Source organism: Sardina pilchardus, chromosome 24, assembly GCF_963854185.1.
Source record: "Sardina pilchardus chromosome 24, fSarPil1.1, whole genome shotgun sequence".
Taxonomy (NCBI): domain Eukaryota; kingdom Metazoa; phylum Chordata; class Actinopteri; order Clupeiformes; family Clupeidae; genus Sardina; species Sardina pilchardus.
The window spans coordinates 27,275,644-27,298,317 of NC_085017.1; the positions used below are offsets into that span (position 1 = coordinate 27,275,644).

General features: G+C 45.2%; 2 protein-coding genes across 5 annotated transcripts in view; one reads left to right on the forward strand and one right to left on the reverse strand.

Annotated features, from left to right (window-relative positions):
* pals2b (protein associated with LIN7 2, MAGUK p55 family member b) overlaps positions 1 to 13,285 on the forward strand; it is a 24,161-nt gene extending 10,876 nt beyond the window's left edge. For all 4 annotated transcript variants that reach the window (XM_062528830.1, XM_062528828.1, XM_062528829.1 and 1 more), the window contains 11 exons: positions 291 to 391; positions 1,138 to 1,290; positions 3,901 to 4,053; positions 4,232 to 4,459; positions 6,272 to 6,403; positions 6,832 to 6,928; positions 7,048 to 7,116; positions 8,066 to 8,227; positions 10,171 to 10,373; positions 10,871 to 10,999; positions 11,891 to 13,285. In XM_062528830.1, coding sequence (XP_062384814.1) covers positions 293 to 391; positions 1,138 to 1,290; positions 3,901 to 4,053; positions 4,232 to 4,459; positions 6,272 to 6,403; positions 6,832 to 6,928; positions 7,048 to 7,116; positions 8,066 to 8,227; positions 10,171 to 10,373; positions 10,871 to 10,999; positions 11,891 to 12,067 — 1,602 coding nt within the window. In that variant the 5' untranslated portion in view covers positions 291 to 292 and the 3' untranslated portion in view covers positions 12,068 to 13,285. The remainder of the gene's footprint in view (positions 1 to 290; positions 392 to 1,137; positions 1,291 to 3,900; positions 4,054 to 4,231; positions 4,460 to 6,271; positions 6,404 to 6,831; positions 6,929 to 7,047; positions 7,117 to 8,065; positions 8,228 to 10,170; positions 10,374 to 10,870; positions 11,000 to 11,890) is intronic.
* Positions 13,286 to 14,342: 1,057 nt separating this feature from the next.
* On the reverse strand, positions 14,343 to 22,674 carry gsdmea (gasdermin Ea). The gene is made up of 11 exons (XM_062528854.1): positions 22,364 to 22,674; positions 21,254 to 21,464; positions 20,422 to 20,614; positions 19,998 to 20,102; positions 19,014 to 19,080; positions 18,790 to 18,925; positions 18,467 to 18,598; positions 17,875 to 18,008; positions 17,085 to 17,358; positions 14,788 to 14,861; positions 14,343 to 14,627 (listed from the first exon to the last, which is right to left on the reverse strand). Exons 2-11 carry the CDS (start codon positions 21,462 to 21,464, stop codon positions 14,400 to 14,402), a joined length of 1,554 nt encoding a protein of 517 aa, XP_062384838.1. The 5' UTR covers positions 22,364 to 22,674; the 3' UTR covers positions 14,343 to 14,399.

Sequence of the window (22,674 nt, forward strand, 5' to 3'; positions counted from 1 at the left end):
TTTGGGGACTGAGTACACAATCCAGCCAACTGTCTCAACACACAGATCCAACTGGAGTGCAAATGACAGCCAAGTCACATGTAGAGTCTTGACAGAAGCCTTGGAGCGCTGAACTTGGACTCAACGGCATCAGTGATCCCTGCACAGTGAAGCAGTGGTGTGCGTGTGTGCGTGTGTGTGTGTGTGTGTGTGCCAGAGGATACGTTTGCATACAGTATGTGTGTGAGAGTTTATGACCTTTCTCCCCCCTGCCCCCCCCCACCCCCCCCCCTCACTGCATCTCCCCACAGCTATGCAGCAGGTGTTGGATAATCTGGGCGAGTTGCCCACCTCCACCGGAGCCAAAGACCTGGACCTGATCTTCCTTCGCGGGATCATGGAGAGCCCAATCGTACGTTCACTCGCTAAGGTAACACACACACATGAAGAGCCCAGTCAGTGTGCTAAACCCAAGGTAACACGCTCATCTACACACACACACACACACACACACACACACACACATACGCTCGCACACACAGCTCAGCCTGACCCACCCCAATAAAAACAGACTAACAATACAGATTGTAGATATGATGACCATTGAAGGAAATGATACTAAGACCTTTAATGTAACCTCTGAAAACTGCTTCTCGGCATAAGTTAACAAAGCTTTTTAACTGACCCACACATATACAGATACAGCTCATCTTAAAGAAGATGTGGAAGTGTAAGAGCTTCCTTCTGACTGAGGCCAACTGTAACCTGAGACTGAGGAGAGTAGCCAATGAAGTGTCAGTGGAGACAAACATGGAGAAATAATGGCATTGTGCCAGAGCAGTAGATTAATCCATCTCTCTCTCTCTCTCTCCATCCCTCTCTGTCTCTTTCTCCCTCTCTTTCTGTCTCTCTCTCTCCCTCTATCTGTGTCTCTCTCTCCCTCTCTCTGTGTCTCTCGCTTTGTCTCTCCTTCTCTGTTTCACTCTCTCTCTCTCTCTGTCTCTCTCTCTCTCTCTCTCTCTCTCTCTCTCCCTCTCTTCCTCTCTTTCTCTCTCTCTCTCTCTCTCTCTCCCTCTCTCCCTCTCTCTCCCTCTCTTTCTCTCTCTCTCTCTCTCTCTCTCTCTCTCTCTCTCTCTCTCTCTCTCTCTCTCTCCGCAGGCTCACGAGCGCCTGGAGGACGTGAAGCTGGAGGCGGTGCAGGAGAACAACATGGAGCTGGTCAACGACATCCTGGGCGACATCAGCGGCCTGACGGTGAGGGACGACAGCGCGGCGGAGCTCACCAAGATCCTGCAGGAGCCTCACTTCCAGGTATGTCACCTCCACACCCCCCCTCCAGCACACGCACAGGGACCGCGATTAGCGTCCCGTGGACACATTTGGTACTCACCTGTTAGCGCGGTGTTTTCCGCCACTTGTAATCAATACCGTAATTTCCCGACTATTAAACTAATTAACTATTAAAATTTCTACCGCTATGAGGTTAATACAGGAGGGCAGTTAATATGGTGCTAATATGGTTTTGTTTCTTTTAACTTGCATAAAACCCTGTCCTGCGGCTTATACACAATGCGGCTTATATGCGGGAAATTACTGTAAGGTGTCCCGCCAGTCGGGTTCAGCGCCCCCAGTGTGATGGGTTGGTCGGTGGCCTATTGCATAATGCTGCTCACAAACCAACCAAGCAACACATACAGTACAAGCGTCACCTCAGGGGTGCAAGCATGGCCTCATTACGGAGTGCCAATCTGGTAGTCTGTGGGGAAATGTCCAGTCATTAGACAAAGAAAATGAGAGTACAGCACTCCCAGTCATATGTGTAACTTTTTTCTCTTTATTGTTGCCTGCGAACAGTTATTCCGTATGGGCACAAGCACCCAGTCAGCTTAATATTTCGTGAGTTGAGCGCGTTCTATGTACTTTATTCAGTCATTAGACAACACATTAGCTGTTAAATGTCTACTCGGGTTGTTGCTGTTGTCCAACTGGCTACACTGTAAAGAAATGTAGACATTGCAAAGATGAGCTCATTTATTTTGGGTTTCTCTTGTCTATGACCTCTGAGGTCAACCTACGGTATATATCCTGTTTATCCTGTTTCAGTCCCATATATAAGGGTAAGACTTTCTCTGAGGCAGACTTGTTGCTTTCATGCTGGCTAGGATGCTTGTGTGTTTGTAACTAACTTGTCTCTGCCGTCGTGAATGAGTCTTTGTAATCTGCCACGCAGTCAGCTTGCCTGTGCGTTACTTTTTGCTTCTTTGTGGATTAAAGCAACACGAAAGCAATTTTCCTCTGTTGCACACACACTGTTTGTTTATCCAGCAAATAACGATGTCCACAGACAAGGTAGAGTATGTTGCATTATTTTATGGAAGTATGATGTAATGTGACACCCTGTTACGAGTTGATGAACCACTGGAATGATGGAAACATTATTTGAACATACAAAAAACTCTTTTGTGTTGCTTTAATACTTAATTTTGACCACAAATCCACATGTAACTGGATGGAACTACCGAATCTCCATCGCGTGTAGGTCCTCTTCTAATGCTGTTTGTGCTCTTGGATGTTGATGACTGTTGGCTTCTCCTTTGTTCTCTGGATTGACTGACTCATTGTGACTTGGGTGATTCCCAGACTAATTTACTCAGATCACAGTTAGAGGTTATTCTTTGATGTTGGTAATGACATTATCATAATGCATTATATTGAATTTCCTCTGTTCTGTATTTCCTGGTTATGAGACCAAAGGTTTGCCATAGCAGTGCTCCTCCATTGGTCATTAGGCTGTAGTGAACCTGGTGGCCATGAGTGGGTGGCAGGCTAGCCACCATCATGGGCCTTTTGGAGGGAGCTGTTTTGCCTGCAGATAGAAAGGACTTCCTCAAGAACAGTGCAGGGAGTGGTGGGGCCTGTAGATCTGTGGTGGAGAGAGTGAGTGTGAGTGGTCTTACTGAGGACTGAGAGAGTGAGTGTGAGTGGTCTTCTTCAGGACTGAGAGAGAGTGAGTGTGAGTGGTCTTCTTCAGGACTGAGAGAGTGAGTGTGAGTGTGAGTGGTCTTCTTCAGGACTGAGAGAGTGAGTGTGAGTGTGAGTGGTCTTCTTCAGGACTGAGAGAGAGTGAGAATGAGTGGACCTCTTCAGGACTGAGAGGGTATGCTGCTGAGATGGGGAGAACCACAGCAATGCAGAGGAATTTCTGACTCTTGCCAAAACTCCTCAGTGTGCAGGAAATGGCTCCTGTTACTAAATGTGGTTACTAGCTCCTTTGTGAGCCCCTGCATGAAGTGAAATTCTGATATTGTTATGGAACATGTGACAGTTAAGCAGCCATTTATGTGTATGTTTATGTTTACGGTAAGACAGTGTTTCCCAACCTTTTTTTTCTTGAAGGCCTCCTTGCCTGTGTCTAAGACAAGCCAGGGCCCCCTGCCCAAACCCCTACCCGCATATACTCACAGGACATAGTTTTATTCAACAGTCAGTGTCCGGGGATGAATTACCAATGCCTAGCCTAGCCTGACCTGAAGGTTGCTTACGCAAGTTCAGAGGTCAAAGGCAATAAATAGCTACATGAATTTAAATGTGGAACAAAAATATGTATTCATTTGTGTGATACAGAGTTTTGATTATCCAATTGCGTGTGTTATTGGGATTTTATACATTTAATGTGCGTAAATATATATATTTTAGTAACCTCACAACCTCAGCCCAGGCAACATTGTGCCGACCACCTGCAATCTCTGGCGACCACAGGCAATATGACAGATGGAACACTTGAGCAGACCCTGCTGGATTTCATATCAGCTCGCGCTCCACTCTTTCTTGATTCTTGACTGACTCTCTCTTCACTCTCTCTCTCATTCTCCCTCTCTCCCTCTCTCTCTCCCTCTCTCTCTCCCTCCTCCGCTCCTTCAGTCTCTGCTGGAGGCTCACGACATGGTGGCGTCTAAGTGCTACGAGGCTCCTCCCCCCCAGGACATGAGCAACGACGCCCTGGTGAACAGCGCTCTCATGCAGGCAGACGCCGTCAGGATGATCGGCATCCGCAAGAAAGCCGGAGAACCTCTGGTGGGTGTGTTTGTGTTTCTGTGTGGACTGTGTGTGTGTGTGTTTATGTGGCTGTGTATGATGGATGCATGTTAGATATCTCAGTCTGTTTTTCCATAATGTTTGCATCCTCTCAAATTCTTGAAATTTGATGTTTTTGTTTGTGTGTGTGTGTGTGTGTGTGTGTGTGTGTGTTCAGGGTGTGACATTCCGTGTGGAGAAAGATGACCTGGTCATCGCGCGCATCCTCCACGGTGGCATGATTGACAGGCAAGGCCTGCTCCACGTGGGCGACATCATAAAGGAGGTGAACGGGAAGGACGTCGGGAACAACCCCACGGAGCTGCAGGAGATGCTCAAGGAGTGCAGCGGGAGCATCACCCTCAAGATCCTGCCCAGCTACAGAGATGCTCCTGCACCGCCACAGGTACCACACACACACACACACACACACACACACACACACACACACACACACACACACACACACACACACACACACACACACACACACACACACACACACACACACACACACACAGACATTTATACAATTGCACCCACACCCCCAAAGGTACTGCACAGATGGTGCGCATACACACACACACACACACACACACACACACACACATTTATACAAACACACCAACAACCACAAAGGTACTGCACAGATGGAGAAAACACACACACACACACACACACACACACACACACACACACACACACACACAAACCTATACTAATGCATGTTCTTTACAAGACTGCACACAGTTTTATTCTCAGGAGGAAGTGGCACCATGTCAGCTGGTATCCCATAATGCCTTGTGGCAGAGGAAGAGCACTGGGAGCCTATTAATCACACTTCACATGCTATCTGGGCCACAGACACACACGTGTCTGTAGTAATCCATTGTGTCCAGTAGCCTAGTACAAAATCTGCCCTTTTTTTCCCCCGGTCCAATAGTGCAAACCAGTTCCTGGTTGGGTCTCCTGTACGGAGCCAGTTGATTGTGTTGTCGATGGTGTTTGTGGGCTAGTTGGGAGAGATGCAGCCCCCTTTCCTTAAGGGACCTCCAGCAGCGTGCTGTCCCAGTTGTAAGCCATCTGCCTGGGCCACGCTGCGAGGGGGGGAGTGGGTCGGCTCCAAGACAGCTGACGCCCCGTGCCTTGTGGCCTCTTTCTCCCCAGGCTGCCGCCGCTGGACCTCCGCAGTCCACTCAGGGTCATCCCAAGTGTCTGCCGGACTTGAGTGCGACACGTACAAATCACCAGCACCAACGTGGCACTGACCACAACTCCTAAAGGTTTCTCCTTTGAGCCTGTGGTATTTCCGGTACTGTGTTGTTAACTCCTCGTAGAGCTTGCAAAATACACTTAGCTGTGTTGCTGGCGTTAGTCCATTACATGTAGGCCTCTGCTGAAACCTGCGGGCGGCTGGACCTGTGCACTGATATGCAGTCTAGTGACGTTTGATCGCACTTTGGGCTGCCACTGCACCGTATCGCTTTCATGCCATGATGAAAGATCTAGAATAGGGGCAATGATGCATTACTGCCATGCCGTAGTGCCCCCTACTGTCAGGGTAAGAATGCTGACCCCTCCACCCCCCCCCCCCCCCCCCACCCCCCCACCCCCCCCACCGTCCCCCACTTCCCTGACCCAACGTGGCTGCCGCACCCTCCTTTAGCGGCTGCTGAACGAGTGCCACCGACCGACACGTTTGCTCTGTTGCTCTGTTGCTTTGATGTGTGTTGGCGTGCATGTCTGCCCCTCTGGTGCGCCGGGCAGCCTTGGCAAAGAGCCTCAGAACTTTGTTTTTGCTTGTGCAGCTGACCAAGGAGTTTTTAGCCCCCCCAAAAAACATCCTGTTTCTCAGGAAGAGATGCACTACTCTAACTCTGGAGCCCTGCTTTACTTCCACCTCACGCCTCCACCTCTCCACGGCAGTAACTTCCGGAATGTTCCATCTATTTATACGTCCTCTCACACACAAAGGCACAGACACATGTTGACACTTGGCACGATGTTATTATTCAGGAATTACTGTAGGTTGATGTAGGAAAGCTCGCCATCCACTGTAGGGGACCTCTCAACAGCTAGACGCAAGTGTATTTTGATGATTCTTTTATATTTTTTCTCATAGAACACATGCATAGATGATGTGTTTGTGAAAAGCAGTGTTTTTGTGGAGTGCAGTCCCTCCATATCATGTTCTAATTCCCCTTTACTCCACCCACAGGTCTATGTGCAGCCTCACTTTGACTACAATCCAGCCAATGACAATCTGATCCCGTGCAGAGAGGCGGGGCTAGCCTTTGAGCGAGGGGACATCCTCCAGATTGTGAATAGGGAGGACCCTAACTGGTGGCAGGTGAGCCTTAAGCCCAATTCACACCGAAGATTCCCGACGCGACGAGACGGAGTTGCAGCGGTGTAAATTAGAAGTTGCACGTAGTTGCAAGCAGTCGCAAGCCGTCGCAGAGCATTAAACACGTTGAGTCGCAGTGGCAAGGTTTTAGAACGTCGCGGCTCGTCTCGTCGGGACGCTTTGGTCTGAACCCTACTTTACTGCTCTCTCTTCAAGCTTCTCTTGAACATCTAAAGTGCACGAATGAAACTTCTGGCTGAGAAGCCGTCACCATTAAGCATTTACTGATGGAACGCGTGTTCCCTGACCATGAGCAGAGTTGTTTTCTTGTAGTAATGTGTATGCGTTGGTACTTGCAGTATTTTGGTGGACTTGAACGTTCAGAAGTGTGAAGGAGGATCTGATTGGTTGTGTGCTGCCTCTTTCCGCAGGCTTGTCATGTTGTGGGTGGAGCTACAGGTCTGATACCTAGTCAGTTCCTGGAAGAAAAGAGGAAAGCTTTTGTTCCTAAAGACTGGGATGGAGCAGGTACAAATACACACACACACACACACTCGGAGAGGGCATGAGAGAAAGCATGTCCTTTAGTTTAAGGCTGTGTGTGAACAAGGGATTTATTTGAAACAATGTGTCCTCTCCCCTCATAGGTATTCTGTGTGGTACAATAACGGGGAAGAAGAAGAAGAAGATGATGTATCTCACAGCCAAAAATGCAGGTGAGGTCTCTCTAGCCTGACTCTCGCCAGACCCTTGTAGTTCCGCCATGCTCCACCAGAGGCGTTTCGCTGAGCTCCACACAAGGGTCTGGACGCGAGGGCAATCCAAACCCCTGGGCCAGTGATCAAAAAATAAGCAACCAATCAGGAGCGCCGAAGCGAGTGTTTGATTCAAATAACAATGGCGGCACGCAGCGAGGAGTCTTGTGCTGACATTGATTCTGCTATTTCAACCGTTTTGTCGAATCTATCGAGTATTCATTCTTTAAAAGATTAACAGAGAATAGTTTTGAAGACATTTATTGGTGGCAAGGATGTTTTTACTCTTCTTCCGACCGGGTTTGGCAAGAGCTTGAAGAAGCCTAGCACGTCATTCAAGATAACAGGCAAGTGGTTTATCGAATCACATGCGAGGATGTTTTACAAGGACCCGCCTTCAGAAATACATCTCCTATCGAGAAGTCCCAGATCCTTGTGTGAAGCAGACAGCGAACTACAGGATCTGGCGAAAGTCAGGTTAAGGTCTCTCACTAGTGCCGTACAAGTTGGTCTCTTTCTCAGGACTGTGCCACTACAATGTCAAATGTAAACAATGAAGTTTACATTAAGAAGTTTTTTGTTAATTATTAATACAGTATTATGGAACTACTATTTTATCTTGAGCGGACTGATAATTGCTCTAGTTGTCTTGTTGGGTACAATAGGACTTTGAGTGGGCACACTGTCGAAGTGTCCTTGAGCAAGATACCTAACCCCATGTGCCCCTGATGAGCAGGTTGGCGCCTTGCTTGGCAGCCTCCGCCATCGGTGTGTGAATGGGTGAATGTGAAGCACGATATGTAAAGCGCTTTTGGGTGCTCACAGAAGCCGATAAAAGTGCTATATAAATGCAGTCCATTTACCATTTACCGTTTTTGATCTTGCATGTGTCCTGTGTCTTCTCCGGCAGAGTTTGACAGGCACGAGCTGCAGATTTACGAGGAGGTTGCGAAGATGCCACCTTTCCAGAGGAAGACGCTGGTTCTGATTGGTGCTCAGGGAGTGGGCCGCCGCAGCCTGAAGAACCGATTGGTGGTGCTGCAACCCGACCGCTTTGCCACCACAGTACCATGTGAGTACAGAAACACACACACACACACACACACACACACACACACACACACACACACACTCTGCCCTCAGCCCTTTTCAAGTCCAGCCACACATTGTCCATAGGATTGAGGTCTGGGCTTTGACTCTGCCTCTCCAGAACATTCACCTTGTTGTTTTTAAACCATTTCTGTGGAGTTTTCGCTGTAGGCTTCGGCTCATTGTCTTGCTGGATAGTAAATCTTCTCCCAAGTCGTAGATCTCTTGCAGACTGAATCAGGTTGTTCTCCAGGGTTCCATATAGTTTGCTGAATAAATTATTACTTTACCTTTACAAGCCTTTCAGGGCCTGCTGTTGAGAAGTATCCCCACAGCATGATGCTGCCACCACCATGCTTCAAATTAGAGAGCGTTTTTGGTGATGTACAGTGTTTGGTTTCCACCTTAATTAGTCTTAAGCCCTATTCGCACGGGATTAGTATTACCTGTGGACCTTTGGTGATTTGGGATAAATACGGAGAATGCCTGAGATCTTAGTCCCGTGCGATTGTGCCATGTCTGTAATTTGTAAAGTAACAATTCCGCCGCAAATTACCTACTGTATTTCGCCAAACACAGACGTCCGGTGATAATACTAATCCTGTGCGAATCTGCATCTCAGTGATTGCTATTGCAATTGCATATCTTTTCTACTTTCTGCGTTGTTTTCGGACGTTAGCATACGACATATCCGGTGTAATGTCAGTGAAAATAGAGTCATTTACAGACTTTGCTTATCCCGTGCGAATGCGCTGCAAGTAACACAGAGGTGGGGCGATAATTTGAAAATGACCAGAGGTGCACAGGTAATACTAATCCCGTGCGAATAGGGCTTTAGTCTGATGGCCAAAAAGCTACATTTTGGTCTCATCAGACCAACAAACCTTATTTCATTTGACCTTGGAGTCTCACAAATGTCTTTGGGCGAACTTTAGTCGAGTTTGCCACTCACCCATAAAGCTTTGATTGGTGAAGAATTCGGTTTTTAGCAAGAGTTGCTGTATGCATTGTTTCTCCCATATCAGCAGCTGAAGCTTTTAACTTCTCCAGAGTTGTCGTAGTTGCCTTGGTGGCCTCCTTTTCTTCTTGCTCTAGGCAGAGTTGCACATTTTTCATATTCGTTAAATTCCTCAGTGATGGATTTCACTGAACTCCAGTGGATTTAAAATTTCTCGTATCCATCCCCTTTTCTTGAGTTGCTTGGAGTGTTCTTTTGTCTTCATGGTATTATAGCCAGGAATACTGATTTTCTTCATATTACTTCGCTATCCACATTCACTGCACTCAGGTCATCTCCATGTTCTCCATCTCGATCTTCAGTCATTGTGAAACTATTAGCACTGATTGGTAGCCTGGGTGTCCCCATGCTGCCTTGCGCGGTGATTTCTTTCACGCTGCTAAGGCAGTCTGGAAACTAACGCCCCCATTTTCGCCTGATGTTGGTGGCCAATCACAGAACAGGGGAGAAAGCAAGACCATGATGAGCTATGCAGAGACGCATTTGATTGACATCCGTGGCGCCCAATGAACGGATCTGGGCATTTTTTCAAATACGAGAAAATGAACGTCTGGTTGCCAGACCACGTCTCATTTGAGAAGTGGGAGGCGTTAGCCAGGCTAACTGATTGGCTGGACTGCTGTTGATTTAAATCAGTTACTTTAGGGGGGTGAATATCTATGCTATCGCTTATTGTGCATTATATGTTTATAATTATTCAACGTTACTTTCTTTGAAATGTGGTCTCTCTTTGACATTAAAGAATGTGAATTATTGTAAAACAGGATTTTAACAAGATTCCATTCATTGAAGCAATAAAAGAGGAAATATCCAAAGGGGGGGTGGAGACTTTTTATAGGCACTGTATAAAGACACACACATTCACTCATTCACTCGTTCTCCCTCTGTCTCCGTCTCTTGTGCGTTAGTCACGTCACGACGGGCGCGTGACGAGGAGCGCGATGGCCACTCCTACCGCTTTGTGTCACGGATAGAGATGGAGATCGACATCCGCGCCGCCCGCTACCTGGAGCACGGCGAGTACGACGGCAACCTGTACGGCACCAAGATCGAGTCCATCCACCAGGTGGTGGACACTGGCCGAACCTGCATCCTGGACGTCAACCCTCAGGTGAAGCCTACATGTTGTGTGTGTGTGTGTGTGTGTGTGTGTGTGTGTGTGTGTGTGTGTGTGTGTGTGTGTGTGTGTGTGTGTGTGTGTGTGTGTGTGTGTGTGTGTGTGTGTGTGTGTGTGTGTGTGTGTGTGTGTGTGTGTGTGTGTGTGTGTGTGTGTGTGTGTGTGTGTGTGTGTGTGTGTGTGTGTGCCTCTGTTGAGGCTTTTACCCATAATTTCCTACCCTTAATTACCCAACAATTTCCTCAGCTATGAGGTTGATAAACGTGGGCAGTTAGTATGGTATTATTGTGGTTTTGTTTCCTTTAACTTGCGTCAAACACTGTCCTGCAGCTTATACCCAATGTGGCAGGGATATACAGTATACAGGAAATTACTGTAATTAGGGCAGTTCTCTTAGAAGTCTCAGGGGACCGACCTGTTGTCTGCCTGACTTCTAGCTCTTCTGTTTCTTTCCTCACTCGCTGTACTGTATCTCTTTCTGTTTCTTTCAGGCGCTCAAAGTCTTGAAGACATCAGAGTTCATGCCGTATGTTGTTTTCATTGGCGCGCCTGAGTTTGAGACCCTGAAAGCTATGCACAAAGCTGTGGTGGATGCTGGGATCACTACCAAGCAACTCACAGTAAGTGCTCATGTCTCTGGACAAGCAAATTCCGAAGACCCTGTAGTACTAAAACTGAAATTTGAGTCCTTTCAGCTTTGAAATCACTGTAAGCTTCTGACTGTGCCTTGTGATAAATAATTGAGTTCACATATGACTGATAATGAACTGCCATACTGAACTACATCATTCTTGTGATGCCAGACCATGAACAACCTGTAAATGTGGTCTCATTACACTATATCGCTATCATTGATGGGAATAACGGCGTTACTAACGGAGTTACTTTTTTCGGAGTTACTCTAATTGATTACTCTTCCCATTTTAATAACGCCGTTACCGTTACTGCCAAAAAAAATTGGTGCGTTACTTTAATTGAAGCTGTTTGTATTTCATCAGACAAATTAGATCTCTGGGCTTAGAGGCAACAACTTTTTTTTTACTGTTCCTCCTTGGCTAGTGGGCAGTGCACAAGGCAAGCAAATAAATGCTGATGATTGGTTGAGGTTGAGGTAAAATGTCATGGTAAGCCAGTCAGAGGTAGAGTTGGGTGGGTGTTCGAAAAGCACGCATAGTTTGACACGCACACCGAGCAACACAAGCAAGCCAGTCAACGAGAAGACAAAATAATCCAAAAGTAGTCTTCTCTAAAAGCTTCTAGCTGTTTTTTTTTTCAGCAGGGAGCACCAAGTAAACAGCTTTTACACCTCTGATAAATTAAAATCATCCATTTCAAACTCTTTAAAAAATACCATCCCTGACTCTCTCTCTCTCTCTCTCTCTCTCTCTCTCTCTCTCTCTCTCTCTCTCTCTCTCTCTCTCTCTCTCTCTCTCTCTCTCTCTCTCTCTCTCTCTCTCTCTCTCTCTCTCTCTCTCTCTCTCTCTCTCTCTCTCTCTCTCTCTCTCTCGCAGGATGTGGACTTGAAGAAGACCGTTGAGGAAAGTGCACGCATCCAGAGGGCCTACAGCCACTATTTTGATTTGACCATCGTCAATGATAATTTGGACCATGCATTTGAGAAACTTCAGGCAGCAGTTGACAAACTCTGCAGCGAGCCACAGTGGGTCCCGGTCAACTGGGTTTACTGAGAGTGTAAAATACTCATGCACATAGTCTCACACACACTAACACACACATACACACACACACATGCGTCACTCTTAAGGGTGTGTGTGCGTGTGCGTGTGTGTGTGTGTGTTTGTGTAAATACCTCTGGCGAGTGGTGTAGTTTGTGTGGCGGATCACCCATTCGCTGCACCAGAACAGTTTTAGCCACTCCTGTGTGAAACAAAAAACCCGCCCCTTTTGCATTTTCCAATGAAGTGTTATTTTCTACTGAATCTGAAGAATCTTTTATTTATTTTAATATTTGCAAGTTTCTACGAGAAAATATTTCTAATCACGACAACAAGGAATTCAAAAGGAGAAAATTGGGAGAGAGAGGAGCTGTATGAGTGCTCATATGTTGTGTGTTGTTGTTTTTTTTATTTTGTAGCTTCCTGGACCCAATGCTGTTAGTTAACTTTTTGTTACTAAAATGGTCGCAAAAGAGAAATGCATCTTGTAGCTAAATTGAAAAAGGGCTTTACTGGAACCGAGAAAGTAGGTAAGAACAAGGGCAAAAGAAACCGGGGGAGGGCGGCGGGGCAAAATGGAGACGGAGTGTTCCAGAACCCGAATGAGAAAAATCCTTCAGAATTGTTTACAATGGTGTGCTGAGGTTGGTTGCCATGGTCATGGTGGTGTAAGACGAGCTAAAGCACATCGCAGAGACCCTCAGACAACTGTGATAGATCTCAAAGACGTCAACTCTATGCTTTTGCCAGTTCATCCTTTCAGAAGTCTGATACCCCCCTGTGCATGTCTGTGTGTCATAATGACCGCTGTGTTTTGTAGCTTTTGTCTCATTTCTTGTATTGTTTTTATTATGAAAAAAAAAACACTATTTGTCACACAAAGATCACTTTAGCTTGGAGATCTAGTCATCAGATTCTATTTCCCCATTATGCTCTTTTGTAGTTTTTTTAATGGAACCAAAGTCACCCTGTTTAGGAATCACTCATGTCGTCCCTCTGTTTAGCATACATGGTGTTCTGTAGATTTTCTATCTGTTTCGTTGGTGAAAACTTGTCTCCCACAATCCTTTTGCTGTGTCACCTGTTTGCCAAAGCCAACTTGTCCATCAGTGTGTTTGTGAAGTAACTGGTTCAAATTCTGTTTTTATTTGTCTTTATTACCCTCACTGGTACTGTAATGATATTATGTATACCTCTGTATACAACGCAATAAAATAACATTTTACCCTGTTGAATTGAAGTCATTCTTACCCAAAATATCCTAAATAGCTACCAGATCAAGATTACAGAGCGTATTTATGACGTTGAGTCATAAAGTGTCAAAGTGTCCAACAAGCTACAATGAGTTACATTAGAGTGTGAGTATTGAATGGAGTATGCTTCTTTATTAATATATTAACTCTTTTTCATATTTTTCATTTTTCCTTCCGTCATATTATTATTGTCTTATTGAACATGATGTAAACTTGAACATGAGTATAATAAGTCAACAAGCTCTGTAACAAGTCAACGGAAAAAGGTCAGACATACTGTTGATTACAAAAACATGCATAATCTGAAATAAACTTTAAGGATAGAAATTGTGGTATAACCCTCTGAAACTGTAGGCTATATTGTGCATAGTGTAAACATTAAATACATTGTATTACATTATTGAAGCCACAGCCATGTTGATATGCAGCAGTACATGCATAGAAAAATATAAACATATATTTGGCTATATTTCACTTATAAATGATCTGATACCATAATTGTGATAATTCCATAAAAGAAGGATAAGGATGATACGACTCCCTATGGTCTTACATGAAGTCATTTTCCAGGCAAATATGTAAGGTGACCAGATGTCCGAGACCAAAACCGGGGCCATAATCCCAAAATTGTGGGAAAAAAAACAGTGACATTTTCAGTTTGACTATCAATCTGATTGCAGTACATACAAGTTTTATCTTCAAAAAATGGGGACATAGGTAGCTTTTTTGTATTTTCCCGGGGACATGCAACGGAAAACAGGGACTGTCCCCAAACATCGGGGACATCTGGTCACCCTAACATACAGCGCTTCTCCTACTGTGGGCAGCCGTGGTGTACTGGTTAGCGCATCGGGCTTGTAACCGGAGGGTTGCCGGTTCGATCCCCGACCAGTCCACCACGGTTGAAGTGCCCTTGAGCAAGGCACCTAACCCCTCACTGCTCCCCGAGCGCCGCTTGTGTGATTCACCTCACTGTGTGTTGACTGTGTGCTGTGTGTTCACTAATTCGGTTAAAATTGGGTTAAATGCAGAGAACTGAATTTCCCTCACGGGATCAAAAAAGTATATATTCTATTCTATTCTATTCTATTCTACTCAGACATCAGACTGGCCAGGCCATGGAGAGCAATGCACAGGGTGAGGGGCCTGAACCCGGGAGCCTCCTTCAGCTCCACCAGCAGCTCATCCGCCTGTCTGTGCAGCTGGAGACGGGCGGAGAGGAAGAGGGCCTCCACCCTGCGGAGAGCCTCGTCACGCTGCAGGAGCGGGGGCACGGCGTCCAAAGGGCAGGACTGATGAGACTTCATCAGAGCATCCATCTGAGAGAACGGACGGACGACATGGTCTCACTGCGTGCTTTTGAGGCAACCAGACTGACTTTGATCTGTTACCATTTTCTATGTAATTTAGCCCACTGCTTCTGTAGATTTATTTAAGGCAGTAACTGTCAACACACAAATGTGTGTGAATGGAACTCACTAGTTGGCTGATAGATGGCAGCAAACCTGCAGAGCAGCAAGACTTCATCAGATCCAAGCAGTCAATAGTCAGCTCTGAGGAGATATTCACACACAGCACACATACACCTGTATTACAGTAAGGTCATTATAATTACTTCATCAGGACAGTGACATTACATGTGGCTATTATATATATATACAGTATCCATAACAACAAATCATAACATCTGCTGAAAAGAGACAATAAAGCATACTAGAGTAGGGACATCCCTCTCCATCTTCAAAAAACGCCTGAAAACCCCAGCTCTTCAGAGAACATCTCTCATAGCGCTATCTAGTCTTGCTGATCCTACGGACAATTGCACTCATTGATGCACTTACTACACTCATTGTTGCACTTCTTGTGTTTTTTTGTTTTTGTTGTTGTTAGAATTGCACTTAAACGCTTAAAAATATTTTTTTACCATGTTGTAAGTCGCTTTGGTTAATCAGCCAAATGTAATGTAACGTAATGTAATGTCATGTAATGTATTGTAATGTAATACACTGCTCAAAAAAATAAAGGGAACACTGGTTCATAGGAGTATAGCATCAAGTCAGTCACACTTGTGAGATATTGATTTGGCCAGTTATGTAACAGAGGTGGTTTGTGAATCAGGTTGACCTGCTTTGATGTCAACAAAATGTTCTACTGGTGTACTAGAGGGCCAACTGTGAGACGACCCCCAAAACAGGAATGTTTTTACAGGTGGTGGCACCTGGTAATTTTTCCATTTTCATCCTTCTTGACTGATTTGTCGCTAGTTTTGCATTTGGATAAGGTCAGTGTTACCACTGGTAGCATAAGCCAGTATCTGGAGCCTACAGAGGTTGCACAGGGTAGTCCAACTCCTTCAGATTGGCACACCAATACGTTCCATTGCCAAAATGACTGCTGTGTCTCCCCCAGCAGTCTCAAGAGCATGGAAGAGATACCAGGAGACAGGCAATTGCTCTAGGAGAGCAGGGCAAAGTGGTAGAAGATCCTTAACCCAGTAGCAGGACCAGTATCTGCTCCTTTGTGCAAGGAGGAACAGTAGAAGCCCTACTAGAGCCTTACAGAATGACCTCTAGCAGGTCACTGGTGTGAATGTCTCTGGCCACACTGCCAGAAACAGACTTCATGAAGGTGGCCTGAGGGCCCGATGGCCTCTAGAGGGACCTGTGCTCCCTGCCCAGCACTGTGGAGCTCAATTGACATTTGCCATAGAATGCAATATTGGCAGGTCTAACACTAGTGCCCTGTACTTTTCACAGATGAGAGCAGGTTCACCCTGAGCACATGTGACAGACATTGAAGGGTCTGGAGATGTCGTGGAGAACGTTATGCTGCCTGCAACATCATTCAGCATCATTCAGCATGACCGGTTTGGTGGTGGGTCAGTAATGGTCTGGGGAGGCATACCCTTGGAGGGATGCACAGAACAGGGCAGTGAACACAGGTCCCTCTAGAGGCTATCGGGCCCTCAGGTCAACCTCATAAAGTCCGTTTCTGACAATGAGGTCTGAGACATTCACACCAGCGGCCTGCTGGAGGTCATTCTGTAGGGCTCTAGCAAAGCTCCTACTGTTCCTCCTTGCACAAAGGAGCAGATACTGGTCCTGCTATTGGGTTAACGACCTTCTACCACTCTGCCCTGCTCTCCTAGAGCAACTGCCTGTCTCCTGTAATCTCTTCCATGCTCTTGAGACTGCAATGGGAGACACAGCAATCTTTTTGGCAATGACAAGTATTGGTGTGCCATTCTGGAGGAGTTGGACTACCCTGTGCAACCTCTGTAGGCTCCAGATACTGGCTTATGCTACCAGTAGTAACACTGACCCTATTCAAATGCAAAACTAGTGAAAAATCAGTCAAGAAGGATGAAGATGGAAAAATTACCAGTTGCCACCACCTGTAAAAACATTCCTGTTTTGGGGGTCGTCTCACAGTTGGCCCTCTAGTACACCTGCAGTAAATTTCGTTGACATCAAAGCAGGTCAACCTGATTCACAAACCACCTCTGTTACATAACTGTCCAGATCAATATCCCACAAGTGTGACTGACTTGATGCTATACTCCTATGAACCAGCATTCCCTTTATTTTTTTGAGCAGTGTATAATGTAAAGTGTATTTCATCTCGGAGTGGTTGATCCCTATCTTAACTGGCTTTGCCCTATCTAACAGATGGAACAGCAACACCAGTGAGACCCTTGGCCAGGTACATTAAGGTATTAATTAAGATACACACACATTTGGGTGACGCAACGGATATGATCATGTGATCATACTCACCCAGTAAAGCGCTGACCAGCAAGTGTAGTGCATGGCCTACAAGCGGCCCATCAACTTGTTTCTCTGCAGCTGTCGAGGACTGATTGGTTAAGGAGGAGCTGGATCCAGTCTCTTGGTTTGGTAGAGTTGCATGTTTGCCATTGTGACTTGAGACTCGATGATGATGAGCTGTATCCTGACCGGCCGCAGGCCACAGCAGGTTCAGGATGGCCTGGACTCTTTGGTCCTGACACTCAGATATGTCAGCAACCTCACCTGAACACCTGGCATCTAACTGATAAGCACAAAGAGACAGAGCAAGACAGAAAGAGAGAGAGAAAGAGTACATGCAGTACAGTTAAAGAATATGTACATTGCAGTATACTGTATGTTCTGTGTATGTCTAGAGAGATGAAGAGTACATGTTGGCTAGATGAACCCTGGCTGACCTGCCCGGCGAATTTGGATTTCGCCTGACAGCTCAGGCTCGAAACCTGCACATCTATCTCCCCTGCTTCCTGTCTACAACCTTTGGGTCCAATCACAAATAAAAGCTCATCCAAAAGACGCACCCGGATCGTTGGTCTGATTGGTTGAAGGACTATCAAAGCGTGCAGAGTCATTTGAACTATGATACGCCTCTTGTGCAGTAGAAATAAAGCGCAATAAAGACTCCCCAGACTAATGTTCAAAAGATTGAGCTTAGTATGGTGATAGCCAGACAGGAGTACATGCTGTATATTTAAAGAATATGTACATTGCAGTATATGTTCAGTGTATGTCTAGTTTGAATTGGATACTAGCTGCTCACCCAATCCTCCAGGACACTCAGGAAGTCTTTGTCCAGGATCGAGGGACCCAACAGGGAGAAGAGGGAGGAGCGAGTCACAGCGTCCAGATCAGAGAGTATGCCCAGGTCTTCTTTTAGATTTGCCAGCTCTACAACTGCCATCACATCACACATGCATATACATTTACATATAACACATAATAACCAATATATCGAGGGCTGAGAACCAAAGGGGCGTAAGTGACATTTCACCAACTTTACAGGAGAGCCAAAACAAATCTAACTGCTTCTATATGTTCACAGTTAAAGACCTTTGGTTTTGTTCCATAACTATATATTTATAAATATTTTACTTTTATAATTTTGTCAGCTAAGAGAGCTTTCAGGTGATATATAACTCAATTTTGACCAAAATGTCACTTACGCCCCTTTAGTTCTCAGCCCTCGATATGCTAACCTAGATCCAAACACATTGTCTGGACACATTACACATCAAAATGGAATGCTAACATCAACTTATAATTAGAATTATGCAGAAAAAACAACCAGCCAACATACACACACAGTAAGACATGCTATTCACCAATGCAAACAGACATACGCATACACATACATGTGTCCTGTAGGCTTAGAAACTCTTTCATCTCCTCCAGGGGCCCATCCACCTCACAAAGACCACTGCCATCCTCGGTCTTCCCAACATCCCCATCAAACCCGCCCTTAACATCAGCCTGTAAACAAAGCTCTAAGGACAACAAAAACAGAAGGAAAAAATGTTCGCAAAGTTGTCATTTTTATTTCTGATATTTTTGCTTGATGTTATGTTAGCTGTTAGCAGACATATCTGAGCACTCTCCCTCTTACACACACATACAGTACATACACACATAGTACATGCATGCGCTATATAAATGTAATTGACTTGACTTGGCTTACCATATTGGCCGTTCCTCTTGATTCTGAGCTCAGTGACACTGTAGGCTAGGACTGTGCGTGAAGGGATCTCCATTGAAATCTCACTGTCCATCTGCATAGTGGAATCCTCATTCACACTCACCTTCAAACCCCCACACTTGCACACACAGACACAAATTGTCACTTTTCTTTATACGTGCATACAGACACATGATCCTATTCAATGAACACACCCCTCTATACACCTTCAGGGGGACAGTCTTCAGTATAGCCAACAGGGCTCCACAGCTACCAGCTCCAAGTCCATGGTACCTAAGGAGCAGAAATTCAGTGACAAATTAAAGCAGATATGTCAGATACTTCTTTAATCTATATTTTCGTTATGTGTAGTATGTGGTCCCTCGGATTTCTTTCAGTCACAACTGTTCCTGGAACATTTGTATTGTGACTTTAGCAAAAAATGCTTGGTACAGTATCATGAGAACCATTTTGAAAGCTGTGATGGCAAATAAAGATTTTTCCATAGATTGTTTAAAAAGGGTATGAATAATTCAGGACACGCCATTTTTCATTAAAATATTTTTTTAAAAACAGAAACACTTATTTTTTTTTATTCAATGTTTCTACCACAATGTCTTACAACCTTTTGCCTTGTGGCAGTGTCTTTTTCAGCAAATATACAAACAAACATACATACAGTCAGAACTTGAATCTCCCCTTGGGGATCAATAAAGTATCTATCTCTCTATCTATCTATCTAGAACAACATTGGTCAAGAGAAAATCAACATTATATCAATATTTGCCAAGGGTATATCATTTTGTTCCTAACTGCATATAAGCATGTGGATATTATGTGCATGCCTGGTAGCCTGATAAACCAGCCTAAATGGATTGGATGTCTAATTTAGTCTGGCCTCGATGAATGGATACAACGGAACATTGTTGATGAGCACAACCCGTTGTCTTTCAAACCGTGTCTGTGCCTATAGGCCAACGCTCCCTCAAAACCCCGCCCCAGAGCCCTCTGCCCCGCCCGCGTTGATTCAAAACACATCTCTGCGTTGTGATTGGTTTAGTTGCCATCTGCCAGATTCAGGGCAGTGTTTTCAAAATGTTCAATGGTCCGAGGCCAGACCCAAATGCAGGCAAAACATTTTGCCGTCCAGCAGTTGCCGCTGGTTTTCCAGGCTACATGCCTGGGCCAGGTGAGTGCTCATTGTTTTGTACCTGACAGAGCAGGATTCAGAGGTGAAGATGCGCTCCTTCAGGACACTTATCACCTTCCCCTTACTCACTGACTGCTGCACTAGAGGATGTTGCATGTCCACCAACCTGCAAAGATCAGAATCACACCCACATTCGTGACTTGATAGGTCTGCAAACACAAGGGACCTTTTAAGTGTTGTGCAAAAAACAGACATTTGTTTGATCGTGTGTGTGTGTGTGTGTGTGTGTGTGTGTGTGTGTGTGTGTGTGTGTGTGTGTGTGTGTGTGTGTGTGTGTGTGTGTGTGTGTGTGTGTGTGTGTGTGTGTGTGTGTGAGAGAGAGAGAGAGAGAGAGAGAGAGAGAGAGACAGAGAGACAGAGAGAGAGAGAGTGAAAGACAGACAGGCAGAGAGAGAGACGGGGGAGTAGGATTACAGATAGCTGACCTGTCTTTGGAGTCATTCATTAGTTTGTCGACATTAACCACCTCTTTGTGGAGTTTTCCAAGTGAGGAGTGAAGCTTTGAAGATCCCTGTCCCTCTGCGTTAACACGGAGCCCTCCAACTTCAGCACTCAGAGAGCCGCCCATGGTCCCAGTGCGCGTGCTCTCGTACTCCAAGAAGTCTGACTTTTTCAACACTGAGAAGACACAGAGCACAGACAAGTGCAGTGCAGTATCGTGGTCAAAGTTATACATCTGAACCCCACTGATTCTCCTTAATGAGAGAGAGAGAGAGAGAGAGAGAGAGAGAGAGAGAGAGAGAGAGAGAGAAAGAGAGAGGGGGGAGGGGGGTTGACTGATTTCATTGGTTAAAAACAATCATGTGCAAATCTGCTGATCAAAAGAACAGACTGGATGTTCACAAGATGCTAGAGACTGATGCCACATAGTCTTTTATAATTTCAAATATGTATACATATTAACAGTAGGCCTACCTCCGTCAAAGAGGTTATGTTTTCATCGGGGTTTGTTGGTTTGCTGTTATGTTTGTTTGTCTGTCTGTCTGTCTGTTTGTTCTCAAGATAGCTAAAACAGTTATGGATAGATTTCAATTAAATATTCAGGGAAGGTCTGAAATGACCCAGGGAAGAAACAATTGGGAGTGATCTGTATCACCATCTGCGCTCTCTGAGTGCTTTTCCAGTTTCAAATATGTATATGTTATATTATTTACATTTTACATTTTCAAACATGCATACATACAATGGATGGCAAAAGGAGGAAGCCATGCACATGCACCCATGGCTTCCCCCTTTTGCCATCTATTGTCTACATACCTGGCCGAAGAGTTTTTCTCCCTTGTGTGATTTGTGTGAGGGTGAAGTCGGTGGGTCTGTACTTGGGCCGTTGCCATGGCCATTTCTTTGGACTTTTCAACACCACACCCAGCGGCCGCAGCTTGTCCGAGTCTGTGAGACGGGTGACGGCCAGCAGAGAGCCATCGGGGTCCGTCTCACTCACCAGGTGACGCGTTACCTTGGCAAACATCTTCAAAGATAGACAGATAGATAGATAGATAGATAGATAGATAGATTATTGATCCCCAAGGGGAAATTCAAGGTTCCAGCAGCAAGACAACAGAAAATAACAAGAATGGTCAAAAACAATGATGTTCACATGTTCTGCTCCAACACACTCGCTATAAAGCCTATACTTGCACGCGCACATACATGCATGCACACACACACACACACACACACACACACACACACACACACACACACACTGATGAACTGATGATAACCAACATGTGCGTGTGTGTGTGTGTGTGTGTGTGTATGTGTGTGTGCATGTGTGACTATCAATCATGTTGTGTGTGACTACTGATCATGAGAGAGAGAGATGAGATGACCCCTCCAAGTAATGACACAGAATCTCGGAATGTAAACAAAAGGGGAGCAGAAGACAGAATGGGGCCCAGAGAGGGAGCCCTATGAGGGGACATCTCGTCTACTTACCTGATGCAACGTATGTAAGATTTATTTTCATACAGTTCAATATCTCTTATAGACTATGATCTTGATCTTGATAAACCATTGAGTTGATTGTGGGTCTGTGCTAGGACTATTACATAATGTTGAACAGAAATAGAGAGTGAGTTTGTACTATGACTGCAAAAGACTTCATGAGCTTTAGAGTGAAAAATAGAAGCAATAAAATTAAAATGAGAAGCAAGCTGTTCTGGTTATACTAATATTGCCTTGGCTGTCTGTCATCATACTCTACACATAAACACAACCGGTAAATATCCCACTTTAAACTTAGTAGTCTTACTGGAAAAAGATCTCACACTTGAATGGGGAAAAAAGAGCATCCGCTTCACTGAGGCCACCAAGGCAGATTTCTTGACAGGACACACGACTTCTGCGTCACAGATCACCACTTACCGTTATAGACGGAGGAGAGAAGCCCAAGACCACTTTCCTTGAAGAGCAGCGTAATATTTTCACCGTAGCGTATTCGTGAGATGAGACTAGTCTCTGTTTGTCAGGAAAGCTAAAATCCACTAATAAAACCGATACAGTTTGCGTATTTATAAGCGTTTTGGAAGTTCGTCACCGCGAAAAGGAGATAAAGTTCTGAAAACGCCAGGACACACCCACCTATTTGACCGGCCAATTCATAGCCTGCACATTTTGGATTGAAACCGGCTAATGTAAACTTTTTCCCAAACTCGCTTTAGTTGACTGAAAACTAC